At 26.7% G+C, this 21549-nt stretch overlaps 1 protein-coding gene across 1 annotated transcript in view; it reads right to left on the bottom strand.

Annotated features, from left to right (window-relative positions):
• Positions 1 to 8394: 8394 nt before the first annotated feature.
• The window catches only part of LOC122513064 (ichor), a 30976-nt gene continuing 17821 nt past the window's right edge, over positions 8395 to 21549 (bottom strand). Inside the window, exon 2 of the mRNA XM_043629297.1 lies at positions 8395 to 11850. Within this exon, the coding sequence (XP_043485232.1) occupies positions 9632 to 11071 (1440 nt within the window). The 5' untranslated portion in view covers positions 11072 to 11850 and the 3' untranslated portion in view covers positions 8395 to 9631. The remainder of the gene's footprint in view (positions 11851 to 21549) is intronic.

Here is a 21549-nt window from a genome sequence, read left to right as displayed (position 1 = left end):
AAATTACATAAAATTTTTTTCATATTTATTTGTAACATTTATACGGGCAATGCCCATTCGTGCATAAAGTACTAAAAGATTAGGTATAATGAAAAAAAGTTTGTAAATATGTCAAAAAATCACAATCAAAAATTTTGCTAATACAATCCTTCCTCTATGAGGAAGCAATAATTTGTAAGCCATAATTTTATGATAGTTTTTTGAAAAATTAAGTTATTTAAAAAGAAATTATTGTCAGAAATTGAAAAAATTGAAGGTTTTGTATTAAAATTCGAGGTAATTTCATAGTTTACGAGGCAAAAAGGGAAAAAACTCAGAGTTTTCTCATGAATATTAAAAATTCAATTTTTTCAGTACTTTTAGTAAAAATCCCTGACTTCCCTGACCATTTTTACTTTCCCTGACTTTTCCCTGACTTCCCTGACCTGTGGCAACCCTGTATGACCTTTTTTAGGGTTTCGTGGCCAAGGGCCAAAACCCTTATAGCGAGAATTCGGTGTCCGTCCGTAGTTCTTACGTCTTAAGTTTTAAGTCTTATAGCGAGACTTCGGTATAAGAAGTTCTTAAGTCTTAAGTCTTAGACAACATAACAACCGTTGCTATGTTAATGGTTGCCATAATAACCATTGTCATGGCAACCGTTGCTATTTTAATAGTTGCCATAACAACCGTTGCCATGGCAACCGTTGATATATAGTAATGGTTGCCATGACAACCGTTTCCATGGTAATAAAAAAAAAATTTCAATCTTAAGTACAAAAAAAATTTCTTAAAAAAATTATTATTTGTTTATTTTTTTGTCATTTTAGGCCACGAAACCCTACGATGTAGGCGCCTTGCGCCTGCTTCTCTGACTGATTTTAACCTATAAATTGAAATATTTGTCAAATTTGACCTGAATTTTGACGTAACGGAACGACTAATTGTAAGAAAAATATGTTTTCTCTTTTTGACCCAGAGGTAGAAAAGTATGTCAAATTTGACATACATTTTGACGTAACGCAAAATTTACTCGTGAAGGGTCCATTACGGGACCCCTTTTGGTCAAATTTAACATAAATTTTGACGTAAATAATGACCCCCTAGAAAACCTTAATAAAAACTATTTTGACCTGTAGATTAAGCAATAAGTCAAAATTGACCTACATTTTGAACTAGGGTATCGACCCCTTGGAAGGCCTTAAGGGGCCTCTTTTGACCTGTAAGTTAAGAATTAGGTCAAATTTGACCTAAATTTTGTCTAGTGTATCGACCGTTTGGAGGGCCCATAGAGGCCTCTTTTTGACCTGTAGGTTGAAAAATAGGTCAAATTTGACCTAAATTTTGACCTAATTTCAGAGGGTATGATACCATTTGTGGCTAACTTCAGAGTACTGAATCTGGCGGCGAAATCTTTTTATTATATACCGACTATGCAATGTAAATTTCCAACATAATTCCAGTTGTTACTTGGCGTCAATTTAACGTAAGTAAACCAATGTCGAATTTTTTACATAAGTCTGGTTCAAAGTTGATTTAATGTCGATAAACCAGTATTGGATATAAGATATTAATTCAGTACCTACCAATTTGATGTTGATTTAATGTCAAAAAATAGTACAGGATATTTATATTGACTTGATGTCTAAAACTATTTTTTTTAATTGAAGGAAGTGAATTTATCATTCGGTGATTAAATAATAAATGATGTGCCTATGAATTGTAAAATTAGGCTTACCATCTTTAAGAACCTTCCTACGTTATCATTAAATAATGTAGGAAGGGATAGTATATTTCAAGGAACTCTGAGAGTCTCGGGGTGCATGTAGCTCAGTGGTCAGAGCAGTCTACCGGCAATAGAAAGGTCGTGGGCTCGTATCCCACCATGCTACCGTTTTTTCTGAGTTCTTTGATAATTTTGAAATTATTAATTAATTTCGAAAATATTTTTCAAATTAAGCAGGTTTCTGTATTAGGGCAGCTGTGCTGTCGATACATTGAAGCCCATGAGCTTATCGAGATTTATTTAAGATATTTAATTTATTTGTGTAGATTGATTCGGGAAAATATTGTTAACTTCTTTCAAATTTAATATTTTTTAAAATATTTTACAATTTTTTAAACACATTTTTCTCAAAGACTCGAAAAAATGATGAGGTAATGATTTTAAGGTAAAAAATGTAAATAATTGTCAAAAATAAAGTACTTATACAACTTTTTTTCCTTTTTGCAATACATATTTGATAGAAATTATCATAATTCTACAAATTCCACAGTCAAAAATTCTTTATTAAAGATGAGATTTTAGATGGGTTTAAGGATGAATGAAATAGAAAAAAACTCTTAGAATACGGTAACAATCATTTAATCCAACATCATTATATAAATAATTCACAACTGGCTCGATGCATGCTCCAATCTATAATTGCTGTCGGCACAAATTGATTCCTAAATTTTTTAAAATTTAACAGCTTTAACAATATAATTATGTTTTGTTACTACAATTAAGATATTTTATACAATTTAATGAGTCTTAATAACATTTCAAAATTTTATGAGTCACAACAAGTCTTCCATGTATTCCTTATGTACAAAGTAAAACTATTACAAAAGAGAGGTTGATTAAAGTAAATAAATATGGTTACTATTATTGCTTTACTCTACATTTAATTCTAAATTAATGGCATTTTCGAACTCTCATAATAGAATTCATTTTAATTCCAGTAAGGGATAATTAAAATTTAAACATTATTCTATCTGTAATGTAAATATTGTTAACTCATTGCAAGAAATAAAATATTAAGGAGAATTACAATGAGAAACTTCTCTGAAAATGTTCGAAAGAATATTCGATTCAAATGTGAATTCCTGATATATTTTTATTTGTCAAAAAAAATTTATGAATGTTTCATTTTCAAGAAATCTGAATTCCCAAAATGTTGATAAAAGATTAGAAATATTTAATGATAAAATAATGACAATTATAAATTGCTGTGTAATCATTTTTATGCATTTTAAACAACCTCTTCTATCGAAAACTAAGTTACAAAAAAATATTATAGAATATTTATTGTGCCATGTCAATGTTTCATACATATACATTTTACCTAAGTAAAGTAGCAATTTTTAATGAAAAGTTGTGCTGAAGATTGAATTACACAAAGCCAATCATATTTTCTTAGTGACATTAGAGTGACATTAGAAAATCCTTAATCAAAGCCCTAACTTTGAAAAAACATAATCAAAAAGTTACTATAGATTAAAGAACGCAGTAGAGATAAATAATTTTAACTTTAAAAGAAAATAAATTATGCCAAATAATTGAAAAATAATTCAAAAATAGAAGATATGTTAAACAATATTAAAAAATTAAGGAAAATAGATTTCAAAGTTAATAAAAGTCTATCTTACAACATTTAGAGGTAGGAAAACATGAAAATAAATAGTAAAGAAGAGAAATTAAAGGACGGAAATATATTATAAAATAACTTTATAAAATATGGATTAAAAATAAATTAAATCTTAACTACAGGCATAGGTACATCATCACACAAATACATACATGATCACATCTCACATATTTTTATACAAAAATATAATTGTAGATAAATAAATAAATACATACTACAGATAAAGTATACGGAACCATATAGTATTCCGCCAGCTTTTCTTAATTTAAAATTTGAGAAAGTATATTACATAATAATTATCATGGGAAATTTTAATCCAGTGAAGGATACAAATAAAATAATTAATACCTTTGAAAATCTAAAATTAAACTTTCTGTATTGTCTCCTTATTATATTTATAAAAAATAGAGATAAATAATTTCATAACAATTTATACTTATTTGAATTTTGTCAAATTATATTTAATGAGTTTTATAATTTTTATTTAATTTTCCACTTACTGATAATAAAGCTCATCGAATTCTCTTTTGAATTCGGTTACAAATTACATTTCATTATTACTTCAGTTTTAATTAAAGTGAACCGAAAAATGGTTCAACAGCATCGCGAATAGAACAACATTTGAGCACAATATTGGGTCAATATTGCATGACAATATTACAAACATTGCCCGGCAATGTTAAGGCAACATGTGGGAATATTCCACGGTAATGTAATATTACAATAATTTCACATATAATATATGAAAATATTATAATAATTATATAATATATATTATTGTACATTTATAATATAATAATTATAATATTTGATAACGTTGTCAGGCAAGGTCAGAATATTAAGCTCAAATAGTGTGCTATAAGGGATGTAACTGTTGGGTCACGTGATAAGTGCTATGTAAATTTGGAAGACTCAGACGATTTTTTTATAAAATATTTTTAAGGCATTAAGAAGAAATTTCGTTTAAAAATGTAAATATAAATAGCAGGGTTCGGTAAAAGTTCTTTAATTTGTTTATTACAAATTGTTTAAAAATTGTTTAACAATTTTTTAAAACCAAAAATTTTTGGTAATGACACGAATAATGTGTGAATTACTTAAACAATTTAAGAAAATTAGGACACATTTCACAATCACATAACCTAGCTAGTAAAATGTTAGTCTTTAGGTGAAATAAGATTTGAAAATATCCATCATGTCAAATTTTTTAAACAGACGAATATTATATTACATAGCTAATAAAAAGAAAAATTAAATTAATTTATATACAATCATAGCCAAGTTTTTAATTTTTTCAAAACTGCGGTTATTATGACTGGAAATCTGGCTAATCTGATTCAGGATTGCTACAAAAATTTAATTTTGTATTTCCCTGACTTATCCCTGATTTCGAGACAAAATTTTGTCTTTTTCCCTGAACCTAAAGAATATTCTGATTCATTCTAAAAATTATTAGATACTTAAAAAAATGTTCTATTACATTTATTTACGAATTTCTCTAATTGTAAAATTATTTCGAAAATAACAATAACTTCTTTTTTAAATGAATATTTAATAATTATTATTTTTCTGTATGAATTAAAATTCTTTAAAACATTCAAATTCAAACCTTGTAAAATTGACTAAATTTTAAGAATATTATTATTAAACATGAAGATTTCTTCGTATTTTATAATAATTAAACATGACTGAGTGATAAAATCATTATTTTATATTATAAAAAAATATTATTACTGTAACTTCTTAAAAATTATTTTCATCAATTTAATTCAATTATTATTTTTTAGAATTTTTAACTAAAATTTTTCTTTAAATCAATTATTTTTAATAACTTTCAAATCAATTTGTTTACAATTCAATTTTGCAGAATTGTTAGTCAAAACATATGAAAAATTCAGATTTTCAAAAATTTTAATTTAAAACCTTTTCAAAATTAAATTATTTTTATTTACGATGTAATGCTTTTAATGTTAAATTATTATCTAAAATTTTAACTGAAATCCACTTTTTAATCAATATTTATTAGAAAATTCTACGAGAATTCAATTATTTATTTATTTCTTTATTTTACAATCAATTAAATACAAAAATAAATAATTTATTGAATAAATGAATGTCTCTGAAAATTAAATTCTTATGAAGAATTTTATCAATAAATTTTTAAATTATTAAATTCTTTTGACGAATTTTAATAAAATTTGTAAGAATAATTACTTTTCTCGAGGAATTTGATTAAAATTGAATTAAAAATAATTGAATTTCTAAAAAAGAATTTATTATTTACGAAAATAATTAAATCTGTGTAAAAAATTGCATAGTTTATGATTTATTTCTTTATTTTATAATGAATTAAATACAAAAATAAATAATTTATTGAATAATTGAATGTCTCTCAAAATTGAATTCTTATGAAGAATTTTATCAATAAATTTTTCAATTATTTAATTCTTTTGACGAATTTTAATAAAATTTGTAAGAATAATTACTTTTCTTCAATTGATTTAAAAATAATTGAGATTCTGCTATGAGTTTTATTATTTATAAAAATAATTGAATTTCTAAAAAAATGTATTATTTACGAAAATAATTTAATCTGTGTAAAAAATTGCATAGTTTATGAAAATAATGGAATTATTAAGAAGAAATTTGTAACAAATTTGAAAATAATTGAATTCATTGTAAATAATTTAATTTCTATGATATTTTTATTATTTATGAAAATAATTAAATGTTTTGGTAGAATTTTATCAGATTTAAATAATTGAATTGTTTTGGAAAATTTTATTAAAATAATGGATATTGAAAATCATTAAATTGAGGAAAATTTTTGAAAATAATTAAAATTGTGCCAAGTAATTTATTACATTTTTTGAAAGTAATTGATTTTTGGAAAAGAATTTTATTATTTATAAAGAACATAACTGAATTTTTGCAATCATTTGTAACTTCTCCAAAATGCAAATTTTTTAAATTGTTTTTAACTAAAATTTTTCTATTAATCCATTATTTTGAATAATTAATGAAATTTATATTAAAAAAATTTAACTAATTTCAAAAGAATTTGAAATATTACAATTTCTCAAAAATCTAAGTTCTTTAAAATTTCTAATTAAATTCATTCAAAATTGAAGTTTCATAAAAAATACGAAAAGTATGCTGTGCTATAATTGTCTCCGATTTAGAGTGTAGAATTATCTGCAAATGAATTAAATAGTGAAATTTCTACATTGCAAAGAATATAATGTAGGTTCCTAAAACGAAAAAAATAGAAAATGTAAATGAGAAGTAGATATAATAGGGTAGAATGGGGGGAAAAAGCCATTTGAGTTTTATAGTAAAACTATTGAACTGTTTTACCAGCCATTTAGAATATAAGTTAAATTTATTAACAAATTATTTGTCATATGTGACCTGGTCTATGAAAAGGGACCTTACGTGTAAAAAAAAAATTTTTTACTTTTTTGTTGATTCGGATAGAGTTTGAAACGCTCTTTGAGATGGTGAAAACCAAAAAGTCATAAGTTGATTAGAAGTTTTTAAAAAATTTTTTTAAAGTTAAAAGAAACAAAAGTAAAGATACGAAAAAACTGATTTTTTTGGTATTATACAAATTAAAATAACGAAGACGATAATTTTTTATTATTTAGAAAACTTGTCAGTTTTTTTGACAACTGTCAACAGTTAAAATTTAAATTTGATATCATATTCGTAATTATGTAGCGACCTCAAAAACCTTATTACGTTCTTTTTTATAAAAAACGATCACTATTTAGAGAAGTTGCCAGCTGCCAACTGTCAAATTGTCAATTTAACATCATATTCGTAATCAGCGGCCTCGAAAACCCTTACAAACATGAGTCAATTATTTATACTTATTGTTGCTATTTAGAAAACTTAGATTATTTTTTCTGTGTTTGGGGAGTTTGTTAATAATTTATATAAACAATTATTAAAAAAAAATTTTTATTACTTGTATGTTTTTTATTTTGCTACTGTGATCCACGGTTACAAAAATAAGCCTAACTTGATTAAAAAATATTAATATTTAAAAAAGTTACAAGGGTTTTTCTAAGTTAAACTTTAACTGTTGTTTTCTCGAAAACTTGTTTTCGCACGTAAGGTCTATTTCATAGACCAGGTCACATATAAATAAAAGAAAAATATAAAAATACAAAAATTTGTAACAAAGTACAGTACCGTCCGCAATTGTCAGTCCACCCATTTTTAAAGGAATGACAAAAATTTTTTAACATAAAATTCATGAAAACAAAAATTTTTTTTGGTTTATATTTTGAAAGACGATAAGATTTTGAAAAGAATAAGACCTTACAGAAGTCATTTGGCCAAAATTTGTAGGAGATATTCCTAAAAATCGTCATTTTCAATGTTTTACAAAAATTTAAATAACTTCTAAAATAATGAACGCTTTTTAATAATCTTAGGATTATTTTAAAGGTCTTTTTCTACGGAATAAGAATTACTTATAGGCATTAACCTGTCATTTTTAACTTGGAATAAGCATGACGTCAAAATTAGACAAAAAAATTGGAAAAATTTGAAATCAATTTTTTGTACTAAAAACTATTCTAGAACATATATAAAACATGATATGGTGTAGATTTTTCAAGAAAATTTAATAAAAATATATGTTTGAATTTCAAAAATTATTTTTCTTTTAATAATATTATTTCAAATTTTTTGAATTTTTTTGTCCAACTTTGACGTCATGCTTATTCCAAGTTAAAAATTACAGGTTAATGCCTATAAGTAATTCTTATTCTCTAGAAAATGGTCTTTAAAATAAGCCTAAGATTATTAAAAAGCGTTCATTATTTTAGAAGTTATTCAAATTTTTGTAAAACATTGAAAATGACGATTTTTAAGAATATCTTCTACAAATTTTGGCCAAATGACTTCTGTAAGGTCTTATTCTTTTCAAAATTTTATCGTCTTTCAAAATATAAACCAAAAAAAATTTTACTTTTCATGAATTTTATGTTAAAAAATTTTTGTCATTCCTTTGAAAATGGGTGGACTGACAATTTCGGACGGTACTGTATTTTGCAAAAATCGCAAAATGTCATTTTTCTCCCACCAGGTAGTGCAAAAAAGCCACTTATCTGACGATTTTTATCCGTGTTGAAAAAGGTTTAACAAAAGGAAAACGTATGAGGCAATATTCACTGAAGTGTGAAATTTTGGTTTTTCAATTACATATTTAATTTTTAAGATAATAGTTAATCTTTTCTAAGTTGAACATTTTTGCTGGTATCTTCTGCGTATTAATTTATTTGTCTATTATCATAATTTAACTTATAATTTTTATTTTTACACTACACCGGGGCGAATTATGAGAATGCCTATTTTCTGACCACTGCAGAAATTCATATATTTTCTAAACTACATTGAGTAAAAATTCATCACTTTAAGACATGGAAAGCTATTAAAATTGTTAAAAAAGTATGACATTTATTTTCATTCATGTCTTATAGTTTTGCGCAATTAAAAAATTGTTACTCAATGTAATTTGGAAAATATACGAATTTTTTTAATATATTTTTTTACTTTAAAATAAAATATCCCAAAAATAGCATTTTTGTAATGTTATCTTAAAAAAAATTGCTATTTTTCAACTTATAATTTAGAAATAATATGCAAAACATGATTAGATTTGATTATCAGTGTTTTTCAAGATTCTTAAAAACTATGCTATTTTTCAAAAAAATGAAAAGTTTTGAAAAAGTGGTGATCAGCTTTTAATTTTTCAATCTATAACCTTATCTATTGAAAAACTTTTTTTTAAATAACTTTTTAAATTTAACATATTTTGTTATAATTTACTTAAAACTAACTCAATTTTTTGCAGTGATAAAAAATTAGGCGTTCGCACAATTTACGCAGCTAGTTTACTTCAGTACGATGTGTAGGCGGTTATTAGATATGTATAACATGCGATACAATTTAATTGTCATATTTAAAATAACAACTTTTAACACGAGATCGACTATCATAAGATAGTTATAAAAACAATACAAGAAAGCTTTAGTATAATGGTTTTGTATTTGTAATGTTTAATCTCACGATTATTAGAAAAACAGTTTAATATTTGTTTAAACCTCTTAAATATTATTTATTGTTTTATAAGTTAACAACCATTCTCGTATCATATCACACGTTTAAAGATGACCAATATGTACAAGGCACATAACACTAACAATAGAATTTTTTAAAGGTATTTAGTGTTAATCCCTACCAATTCTTTTATGAATTTGTTGATGTTTGATTAAATGAGCCTTTTGTCTAAAAGCTTTACCACAAACCTCACATCGAAAAGGTTTTTCACCAGTATGAGTCCTCAAATGAACTTTAATATTACTTTTGTTAAGAAATCCTCGATTGCATATTGAACACCTATGGACAGGTTTCTCCTTTCCACCAAGAAGACCTGATTCGGTCCCATAAGAAAGAGATGTGGAACCTGAACTTTTCTTTGAAGGATTTTGAGAACCAGGATTCGGTCGAGATCTTTTTCTGGGATGCGAAGGTGTTGTAAAAGATGAATGTAAAAGATGATCTGGACTACAAGATGTTGATACTCTTCCTGGAGGACTGACAGGTGGGTAAGGGCTCGTTGAAGAAGGTGCCTCACCACAAGGAGTGTTTTGAAGTCCTACATTTCCAGCTTGAAGCCTAGCTTGAAGAAGTGGTGCATATCCATGAGTTAACAAACTTTGTAAAGTAGAACCATGTTGCTGAACTTGATTATTTGATGCTGTTGTTGTGTAAATATGTGAATAAGGACTGGGAGAATTTTGCTCGTGAGATTTTGGAGAACAGGCGGTATCGATCCATTCTGCAATATCTATCCAATCTCTTGATGCGTCAGGGTCATGATCAGAGTTTGGTTCATTACCTCCTCCAGGTACTGTTGTATCAGCAATAGCAGATCCAATAATTTGGGCAATATCTTCAATATCGTAATCAACTTGTTGTGTTGACTGCGATAACTGTTGTTGTTGATGTTGGCTTTGTTGCTTTTGATTAACCTGGGGACAAGGCGTACTAGAAGAAACAACTGGAGCTTCATAGTATTCTGGATTTGAAGTTGGTGACGGTGATGATGACTGTAGATGAGGTCGTTGAGCTGAGGATGCTATTGCATGATAGTGATGTCCCGGAATGCCGTTAATACTAAGGTGTCCAGTATAACCAGTAAAAGGTGGAAGAGGTTTTAATTCAGCAAGAGTTTGAGCTGATGCTACGCCTACTGAAGAACCAAGAAGAATAGTGTCCCAAGCATCTTGTAAATCAGATGCTGTCTGCTTTACATCAGAAGTTTCAATAAAATCTGGTCCTGAAGCACTCCATGGTGATAATAAAAGGCTTTCAACACCTACTATTTCTGTTGGTGAACCTCCAACAGTAATTCCACTAGTTTGACTACTATGTGGTGGTTCAATTCCAGAGGATGTTAGATGCTGCGGTACAGTTGGTGGTCCTGATTGGGTTTCGTACTTCATTTCGTTCAAAGGATTAATCGTTGGAGATATTACACTAAGTGAAGAGAACTCTACTTTCGGATCATGCAAACTATTTTTAGTAGATGCTGGGTGTCTTCCTTTGGCAACACCTTCTTTTTGATTAAATTGCTTTCTTTCTAGTATAGAATTACATTCGAACATGCCTTTTCTTTTAAAAGGAATGGAATCCTCTTCTTCTGTGCTCTTATTTGGTTTGCGAAAAGGGGAAAACAGGGAACTGAAAAATGAATTCAAGAAAAACAGAAATAAAGATGAAGGTACTTCTTCGATAATTTGATCTTTAGAACAAATTCTATCACAATTTTCTGATTTTATTCTTACATTCGTTGACGAAGTACATTTCAAGAGACTAAATGCATCATCGTCAGTAAATTGATTATTAGTCGAAACATCGATGATTGAAGATGCTGTCGAACTTGAGGAAGAAAAGAAAAAAAGGAAAATTTCCTTTTCAAAGGAAATGAAGCTACTTTTAGCAGAATAAAAACTTGTTTTTTTCTCTTTTGTCGTAGTAGAAGATGCAAGTGAAGTATGTAGTACTTGTTTGTTAATTGTAGATGAAATAGTAGGAAAAGTATTCGAAAAAACGTCGAAAGAGTTTGATGAAGATGTTGAAGCATTAAGACCTTTGATGTTTATAAAACAGTAATTATTATCAGTTTTCTGCAACAAAGTTTTTGTATGATTTGGCTGCTGAAGACACTGCTGTGACTGATTACGGTTTTGAAGAAACTGATGGTTTGTAATTAAAATAGAAGTAAACCAATATGAATTACAGTAAAGGAAATTATTATTTAATGCTCCTTCATCGTAATATGTTTCTCTTCTGCTTGAGATTAAGGACCAAAATAAACAAGGATTCCACCAGGAACTGAACCTATACTCAGATGTTCTGTCACCGCCTCCGGTGCCGCAAGGATCTGTAACAATAAATAAATTGTGTTTTTTCAATACGATCCTTTAGAAACATATTTTATACAAAATATTTTAATGAAATTTTGGAAGTAAAATATTTGAAATACATTTGGCATATTTAAATGTTTTATACGTATACAAAATATTTTATTGATATCTTTCTCTTAATTTCATTTTTAAAAAAGATACTTGAGAAATTTAACTTGTGGCACTTTTGAGTACTAACTGAAGTATTAAATATTATTGTTATGTTATTTTATGGTAACTCACGTAGCTCCAAGGTTATGTTTTAAAAAAAATTCTCTAGAATCTAAGGGATATTTCATACATTGTTACAATTAAGAATATTTGAACCAATGAAAATTAAGAGGTTACGGAAGTAACCAATTACAACATATCATTTTTAGGACCCCAGAAGGAAATTGACGACTGGCGGGGATCCATGCCGGTACAGATGTCGGAATTCAGTACTGGTTGAGATCTGACTTAAGGCTATGTTCAAGTTGTGAAATGTAAACAAACCAAAAGGTTACTATACCAGCACTAAAATCGCAATTTTTCGACAGCCAATTCTCCCACAAAAAATAACAATTTTACACTTTCTCTACAAAAATGGAAAATTAGAGTTTCAAAATGTCCAAAAATATCATGTTTGGCTATGAGCAATAAAAAGCAATTAGTAAAATAACTAATTAAAATGACCTGTAAACCAGCATTTTTGACGCGTCGCGAAAAATAAACTGTTTGAGTATATCAACCGCACGGATGATGAAGAAGTTCCATGTCAGCGATTGGACCTTTAACACGTGGAAGGGTAAATTTTTCCCTTTCCTCCTTGAAATTACAAGAGAAAGGGTAAAAACTTCTTCATCGTCCGTGCAGTTGATATAGTCAAACAGTTTAATTTTTCGCGACGTGAACTCTGTTGCTAGCTGCACGTGCGCAGACCGTACCAAGGTCGCAATGACATCGCCATGAAAAAAGGCACATTTTGTTTTTGACTGAAACTCAGTGGTTTTCTCATTTTTTTCAGCTATGCAAGGCGTAGTAACCAAATTCAATACTTTAGTTCACCATTTCCATAAAGAAAATGTGAATTTATATTTATTTGCGCTAATGGGAGCAGCGAAAAAATGCTTCATTATAGACCGAATAGTGAAGCATTTTTTCGCCGTTCCCATTTGTGTAAATAAATATAAATTCACATTTTCTTTACCGAAAAGGTGAACTAAAGTATCGAATTTGGTTACTAAACTTTGAATAACTGAAAAAATGAGAAAACCACTGAGTATCATTCAAAACCAAAACTAAGAATGCATTGACAGCACCATGCGAAAATGCACATTTTGTTTTCGACTGAAACTTAGTTATTTTCTCATTTTTTTCAGCTATGCAAGGTGTAGTAACCAAATTCGATACTTTAGTTCGCCATTTCCATAAAGAAAATGTAAATTTATATTGATTTACGCAAATGGGAACGGCGAAAAAATGCTTCACTATTCGGTCCATAATGAAGCATTTTTTCGCGGTTCCCATTTGCGTAAATAAATATAAATTCACATTTTCTTTATGGAAATGGTGAACTGACGTATTGAATTTGGTTACTACGCCTTGCATAGCTGAAAAAAATGAGAAAATCACTGAGTTTCAGTCAAAAACAAAATGTGCCTGTTTGCATGGTGATGTCATTGCGACCTTGGTACGGTCTGCGCACGCGCAGCGAGCAACAGAGTTCACGTCGCGAAAAATTAAACTGTTTGACTATATCAACCGCACGGACGATGAAGAAGTTTTTACCCTTTCTCTTGTAATTTCAAGGAGGAAAGGGAAAAATTTCCCCTTCCACATGTTGAAGGTCCAATCGCTGACATGTAACTTATTCATCGTCAGTGCAGTTGATATACTCAAACAGTTTATTTTTCGCGACGCGTCAAAAATGCTGTTTTACAGGTCATTTTAATTAGTTATTTTACTAATTGCTTTTTATTGCTCATAGTCAAAAACAATTTTATTGGAAACTTTGATACTCTAATTTTCCCTTTTTGTAAAGAAAGTGTAAAAATGTAATTTTTTGTGGGAGAATTGGCTGTCGAAAAATTGCGATTTTAGTGCTGGTATAGTAACCTTTTGGTTTGTTTACATTTCACAACTTGGACATAGCTTTAATTCCATCTTTATACCATTTCACTACTGGCGGTAACGAAAAAAGTCACGCCGTTGAGATCTGGCAGGTGGATTCGAAGCGGAATTTGTATCGGTACTGGGACGGATTATATGAAAGGTAGATTTCGGTATACCGGAAAAAAGTGTGGTCGCTATAATTTAGCATTTAGAACTATGTCAAACTTATTGAATTAACTATACATTAAACAAAAAATTATCGATTTAACAATTAATTACACAAACTATTGTTATTATTTATTAACTTCTTACACATATCACCAAAAGCTTCCATTTTTTATAACTTTTCAATTTATCAAGCTGAGTCCCATGTCGACAGATTTCTAAAAAAGTGCTCTTGATATTTCCGATCTTATCGTAAATTTATTAGGATCTCAATCGGAATTTCTGACTAAATGTAGATTTCATCGGAAATACATTAGAATTACAATCTGAATTTCCGATGTAATTGCGATCTCATCAGAAATATATCATAATCCCAATTAAAAAGGCGTTCTTAAAACGCTTTGTCTATCGAGTAGTAGACACTATGCCTATTGTGCGACTATTTTACTTAGTTAAAATAACTAACAGATAGTTGTAAATGACTGAACAATAATGCAGTAGTAAAAACTACTTTTAAAAATAGTTAATTTTACTATTCTGGTAGTAAAGATAACTATTTTGTTTTAGTTACAAACAAAATGAGACTTACTGTTTTTATATAGTAAATACAACCTCTGAAATTTGTTATTTTTATGTGTAGTTAAAACAAGTATTTCTTACTAGTTGCAGAGAAAGAAATAAATTTACTGTTTTCATATAGCAGAATCAATTGTTGATATTAGTTATTCTTACTGTTTGTGCACTTGAAAGGACCATTCTTTACTGCACAGAAAAATATGATAAACTACGATATTTAGCCATAGTTAGTTGAACTAAAATTGTGTAGTTGGTTTTATGTATTTAAAATTACTACACGTTATGATTGTAAATGTCTTAAAACAATAAATAGTTAAAGTAACTTTTTTAGTAGTTATATTTTACAGTTAGACTAACTATTCTGTCATAGTTCTTTTTACTAAATTTTGTTACGGGCGCCTCCTGGAACTACAAGAAATAGTTAAAAAGTAGTCAAATTTACCAGGTCATGAAACAAATGTTATTAAATGTATATATTAAAAAAGTTTACTCTGTTAAAAAAAATAAATTGTAAAGTAGAATCATTTTTGATAATAAATCATTAATAATAATCTTTTATATTGACTTATAACGGATTAATAAATAATTGATGAGAAAGACATAAAAATCATGCATTTTAGCGAGGCGCATGAAAAGTCTCCAATTTTTATTTTCCGAATCTTTATTTTATCGAAATTCTTTTTATCTAATAAGAATTAATTATAATTTCTTTTAATCGAAAGAATAATTATCAAAAACATTATCTTTTTGAATGACTACACGGAAAAAAAAGTACGTGAATCCTTCCTTGAAAGTGCTTGACTTTTGGATAGAACACAAAGTACAAGGCTGTATCATATACTTTTTATTAGAAAATATAGAAAAGTCCTAGAGTTATTTTAGTACTAGTATGGGCAACAGTGTTTTTTAAATTTTAACGAAAAGTCATTTGTTCAGTTTTATAAAGTACGTGAAAGATTAGTTGACTGCGCTTGAAAATTCTGTAGAGCATGCGCAGTGTGCGTTGCGCGTTTCTACCCAAGGTAAATGCCAGCTGATCGTCTGTTTCCGTTTGTGTTAATTTCAGATGTGAATATACTATTATTTTATGAAAAACAAATAGTGTTAATATATATTTGTCTTCAAGAATTGACTTTCAAAAAAATATTTTTTGTTTTGTGTTTCTCACAAAACAGAATGTTATGTAAGTCTCAGTTTTCAGTGAAATAGTATGTCTCAGAAGTCGTGAAAAATTTCACCATGTGGTATATAAGAACAATTCGATACGTACTTTTAAGTGTTAAGTGTGTGTTTATATTTAAGTTATACGCGAATATATGTGTGTGTTATAGGTTAGTTCATAAGTGTTGACGAACGTCGAAAAGTGATACAATAATTGTTCTTTGTTTGTGTGATTAATTATCCAAATATGTGAATGAATGAGTGAATTTCAGAAAAACGGTGTGAACAAGTGGAAATTATTTTTTTTATTTTACAGTTTTTTTGAAAGTCAATGAAATTCTCAAGCAAGGTACTAGAAATTTTCATTGACTGCTTTTGAAACTCTCATGCAAAAGTACTAGACTGTTTTTAGTATTTTGTGTCGTATCCAAAAGTCAAGTACCGAGTCAATGAAAAATTCACGTACTTTTTTTTCCGTGTAATTAACAGAATGTTTAATACTGCGAAAGAAAATTTTTTATAATCTTCAAATAACTGAATTATCATTTCTAAAAATTATTATTTTTTATATTTCTTATTTACACTAATATTTTTATTTTCTAAATGTCAATTTTGATAAATATTATTTTTTAAATTTGTTAATAACTATAATAATTATATTCCCGAATTATTATTCAATATAATTCAAATATTACCGAATTACCAATTCTTAAAAAATTTATTGTTCCTAATAATATTTTTTTAAAATGTGTAAATGTTCTAAATTCTAAAGTCTCTAAATTTTGTTTTATCGAAATATCTTTTGTTATAAAACTTTTTTCTTATAAATGTTTTTGAAAATAATTTTAATTTTTACGAATTAACATTACTCATAATTTTCTTTACTCCTAATCATTCTTCTTTATAATTACTATATTTTCTAACATGTATTTCTTCTAACTATAACTTTACCGAATTGTCACTTCTCATAATTATTATTATATCGAAATAGTATTTTTCAAAATTTTTGTAATATCTAATAATTTTTTATACAAATTTTTTTATTTTATAATAACCAGTTTTTATAATTTTATTTTATTCGAATAATTATTTCGTATAATTTCTTTCTTACCGAAATTATATTTTAAATAATTTTTTATTAATCAATTTTTTATTTTTCCTAATATTCATTTTTCCTTCTTCTTCTTTCCTTGTTAGTGGCCTATTGCAGAGCATACAGCCATATCTGTATATTCATTTTTCCAAATAATTCTTTTTTATAATTTTTATATTTCCTAAATCGTATTTTACATAACATCCATTTTTTCTAGCATTTAAATTCTCTAATTTATTCTTTTCCTAACCTATAAATGTCATAATAAGAATTGCGCAGAATAGTTATTTCACATACAAAATATACGGTTTCGACGTTTCCCATCTCTGAAGAATATGGCGCCAAATTTGAAAAAAGTTTATTATTTCATTATTTAAAAATTATTAATTATTACAAATATTGTTTAAAACAATTAACTACGCTAAATATCATTAGGGAAATTGTTTTAAACAATATTTGTAATAATTAATAATTTTTAAATAATAAACTTATAAACTTTTTTCAAATTTGGCGCCATATTCTTCAGAGATGGGAAACGTCGAAACCGTATATTTTGTATGTGAAATAACTACCTATTCTGTGCAATTCTTATTATGACATTTATAGGTTAGGAAAAGAATAAATTAGAGAATTTAAATGCTAGAAAAAATGGATGTTATGTAAAATACGATTTAGGAAATATAAAAATTATGAAAAAGAATTATTTGGAAAAATGAATATTAGGAAAAATAAAAAATTGATTAATAAAAAATTATTTAAAATATAATTTCGGTAAGAAAGAAATTATACGAAATAATTATTCGAATAAAATAAAATTATAAAAACTGTTTATTATAAAATAAAAAAATTTGTATAAAAAATTATTAGATATTACAAAAATTTTGAAAAATACTATTTCGATATAATAATAATTATGAGAAGTGACAATTCGTTAAAGTTATAGTTAGAAGAAATACATGTTAGAAAATATAGTAATTATAAAGAAGAATGATTAGGAGTAAAGAAAATTATGAGTAATGTTAATTCGTAAAAATTAAAATTATTTTCAAAAACATTTATAAGAAAAAAGTTTTATAACAAAAGATATTTCGATAAAACAAAATTTAGAGACTTTAGAATTTAGAACATTTACACATTTTAAAAAAATATTATTAGGAACAATAAATTTTTTAAGAATTGGTAATTCGGTAATATTTGAATTATATTGAATAATAATTCGGGAATATAATTATTATAGTTATTAACAAATTTAAAAAATAATATTTATCAAAATTGACATTTCGAAAATAAAAATATTAGTGTAAATAAGAAATATAAAAAATAATAATTTTTAGAAATGATAATTCAGTTATTTGAAGATTATAAAAAATTTTCTTTCGCAGTATTAAACATTCTGTTAATTAGTCATTCAAAAAGATAATGTTTTTGATAATTATTCTTTCGATTAAAAGAAATTATAATTAATTCTTATTAGATAAAAAGAATTTCGATAAAATAAAGATTCGGAAAATAAAAATTGGAGACTTTTCATGCGCCTCATTTTAGCAGCAGTTTTCACACGTTGTGTCAGTACTGACAGTATAGACTTGATTCATTTTTAAATAGAATCTTTTTTTAATTTCCTATGCACCAAAAAATAAGTGTTGTTATTGAAAAAATGGTTTGAATTTCAAATTTTTTCCAATATTTTTAAAAACATTCTAAACACATCTACCGTTTAATTATTGAAGGGGAAGTGGCACTCATGGCCGGAAAAAATTGAATTTTTGTTATAAAAAAATTATTATATACATCAATCGATTCATTTTCGTGACAGGAACATACTTTTGACAAGAATCAATTAAAATTTCTATAAAGAAAAAAGTTATTAAAAAAAATTCCAAAATTGATGAAAAAAAAAAAAAATTTTGTAGACATTCTTGAAAATTATTGCGATGAGCAATTTTGAAACTTTGAAAGTTTTTAGTATTTTTTCTTTGAAAATGCATAACTTTTTATTGGTAAAAGATATTGAGGTCAATTTTTTTTTGAAATAAAGACACACTTTCAAAATGGGTTCAAAATGGGATCTACATAACTTTCCGAGAAATAAATGCTGTGGGTCACACATTTCTAGCTTTACATGAAATAAACGAGCATCTGCATCAAGATCTTAAAAAATTTAGCCATATTCGCATTATATAAAACTTAAAATTTGAGACACATTATAAATTTTTATTTTTTTAGACTTAGAGGTAAATATATACTACAACGACAAAAAAAATTAACAAAAAGCAAAAGTGGAGATTTTTTAAAAATAAAAAATAAATTTTTTTTTCTTCAACATCAACAAAATATTGAATAAATTTTTTTTTTAATTTTTTAGTGGAAAGTTTGTCTTTTTATAGATAATTTAAAAAAATTGACCTCTATAGCTTTTACCAATAAAATGTTATGCGGTTTCAAAGAAAAAATGCTAAAAAATTTCACAGTTGTATATCTCTTGTTTATGAATATTTTCCTAAAAATAGTTATACTATTTTTTTAGTTGCATTCAAGGGAACAATAAAGCACAGTTTTTGCTCTGATTTTAGATTTCGGTGACCGTAATACACCTACAAAATTTTAACCCTTATGTATCTAAATTCTTTTAAATGATATTTTTTACTTTTACCATCCACCCAGTTGGGTTGATATTGTTATTTTAAGGTTATTGTTATTTTAACCCTTATGTATCTAAATTCTTTTAAATGATATTTTTTACTTTTACCATCCACCCAGTTGGGTTGATATTGTTATTGTGGAGAAAGTACTGCTTTAATTTAGGAATAAATTAAGAAATATTAATACGACTTCACGTACTAATGTAAAGGGATTAAAATTTAAGCATTTAAATTACTTTTTTCGGTTTAAAAATGTGATTTTAGAAAAGTATTTCATTTCCCCCTTACTGACCTTAATTTAACGTATAAAAAGAAAATTAAAGTTTAAAATAATATTCTTGAATTTTAGAATTAGTTTAAAACGTAAAGAAGATAGTTAAGTAGGTAGCTCTGTAGAATGATGGATACGAAATTCTTCTTTCACTCTTTAAGTTCTTCAGATCCTGTTCTCTTCTCCCTTCTACTGAGAAAGACTTGCTCTTACTAACTAGGTTAGTAGAACACCAGCCAGATATGGCTGAGCACACTTGCTCAATCAAATTGTTGTGTTAAAAAAATATTTTTCTGTCCACAATACCAGGGGATAGTTTAGAAGAAAAAGAAATTTCCCTAAAAAAGTAGAAGTAAATTTACACAAAGAAAAATATTGTACAAATAATATAATTGATGTGCTTTATATACTAACGGTATAGTATAATTTTCGAAGACCAGACGCTTTCAGTGACTATCTGTATAAAGAGAACTTTCACATTCACGTGTATGCTCTTATTCTTTGAAACGTCTAAAATTGTTAAACTTACTGTTAATTTTTATTTTTGTTGACTTGCTAAAATTTTAATAAAGATTCATTAAACCCTTTTAGTTCGTTAATTTTTGAATTACGTCCACTTAAATGAATAATTTTGTTTGCCTACAATTTATATTTGTATTTCTTGATATATCAAGCACCCAATTCAATTTCTAATAAATTTTTTTAAATATTTAAAGAAATGAACAAATTATAATAATGGGAAGAATCTGTCTTTAATTCAGCTGTTTTTTAAGATATAAACAAAATATAACAAATCTATACAATGTATTAATTAAAATTGACCCATCGAATTAATGATACTGGACTTACTTGGGAAATAATGTAAATTTATTTAATTACTGTCTAATTTCTCATATCTTTCTTTTACCTTCTTCACCTGTGGAGGTAACCAGTTTTTTCGACTTAGATACATGATTGGTCCGTCCTTGTAAAACACCATAAGCGACCATGGAGAGGGTCGTCGAGCCATGACACAGCTAATGGTACCGTTATACAGTGGCGTAAAAGCCATTGTGGGCAACTGTAGATGCACTGATCCTAAATGCCAGATTTATAAATACTATAACATCGAAATATAATACAAAATTGACCTATTCTTAAATTTCAAGCAGACATTATATTTAAATAATAACTGATTCTAATAAATCGCCGATAACAATTTACATGAAATAATAATGTTTTCGCAAAAGTAAACTAGGAATCGTCTCCACTTTTCAAACGTTCGTCACTGGTGATCTACTTAACAATGAGATTACTGGGACTTATGTCTCATTTCACCGCTCGCTCTTTGGATTATTTTGACTTGAATCTTGTATGAAGATTAAATAAATAAAATTATTTAAATTTGAAAAAAGATTTTATTTTCAATGCTTTCCCTTAATCTCAAAAATGTATTTAACTTCAAAATTTTCTAAAATTTAATTTTGCTGCAAAAAATAATTTAAAAATTAACGATTTTAAATTTAATAATTAAAAACAAAGACAAAATCATTAATTTCATACTTCTTAATTTTAAATCAAAATAAATAAATTTACCAGTTTTTGTATCTTTTCCTTTTATTTTAAAATAACTAAATGTTAAAAAACAAATGTTAAAACCAAACAAATAATTCGTGTAATTTTTTTCTGAATTTAT

This window comes from Leptopilina heterotoma, unplaced genomic scaffold, assembly GCF_015476425.1.
Source record: "Leptopilina heterotoma isolate Lh14 unplaced genomic scaffold, ASM1547642v1 Lhet_132, whole genome shotgun sequence".
NCBI classification, from domain to species: domain Eukaryota; kingdom Metazoa; phylum Arthropoda; class Insecta; order Hymenoptera; family Figitidae; genus Leptopilina; species Leptopilina heterotoma.
Note: the sequence above shows the minus strand (reverse complement) of the source record. Positions and strands in the feature narration are given on the sequence as shown.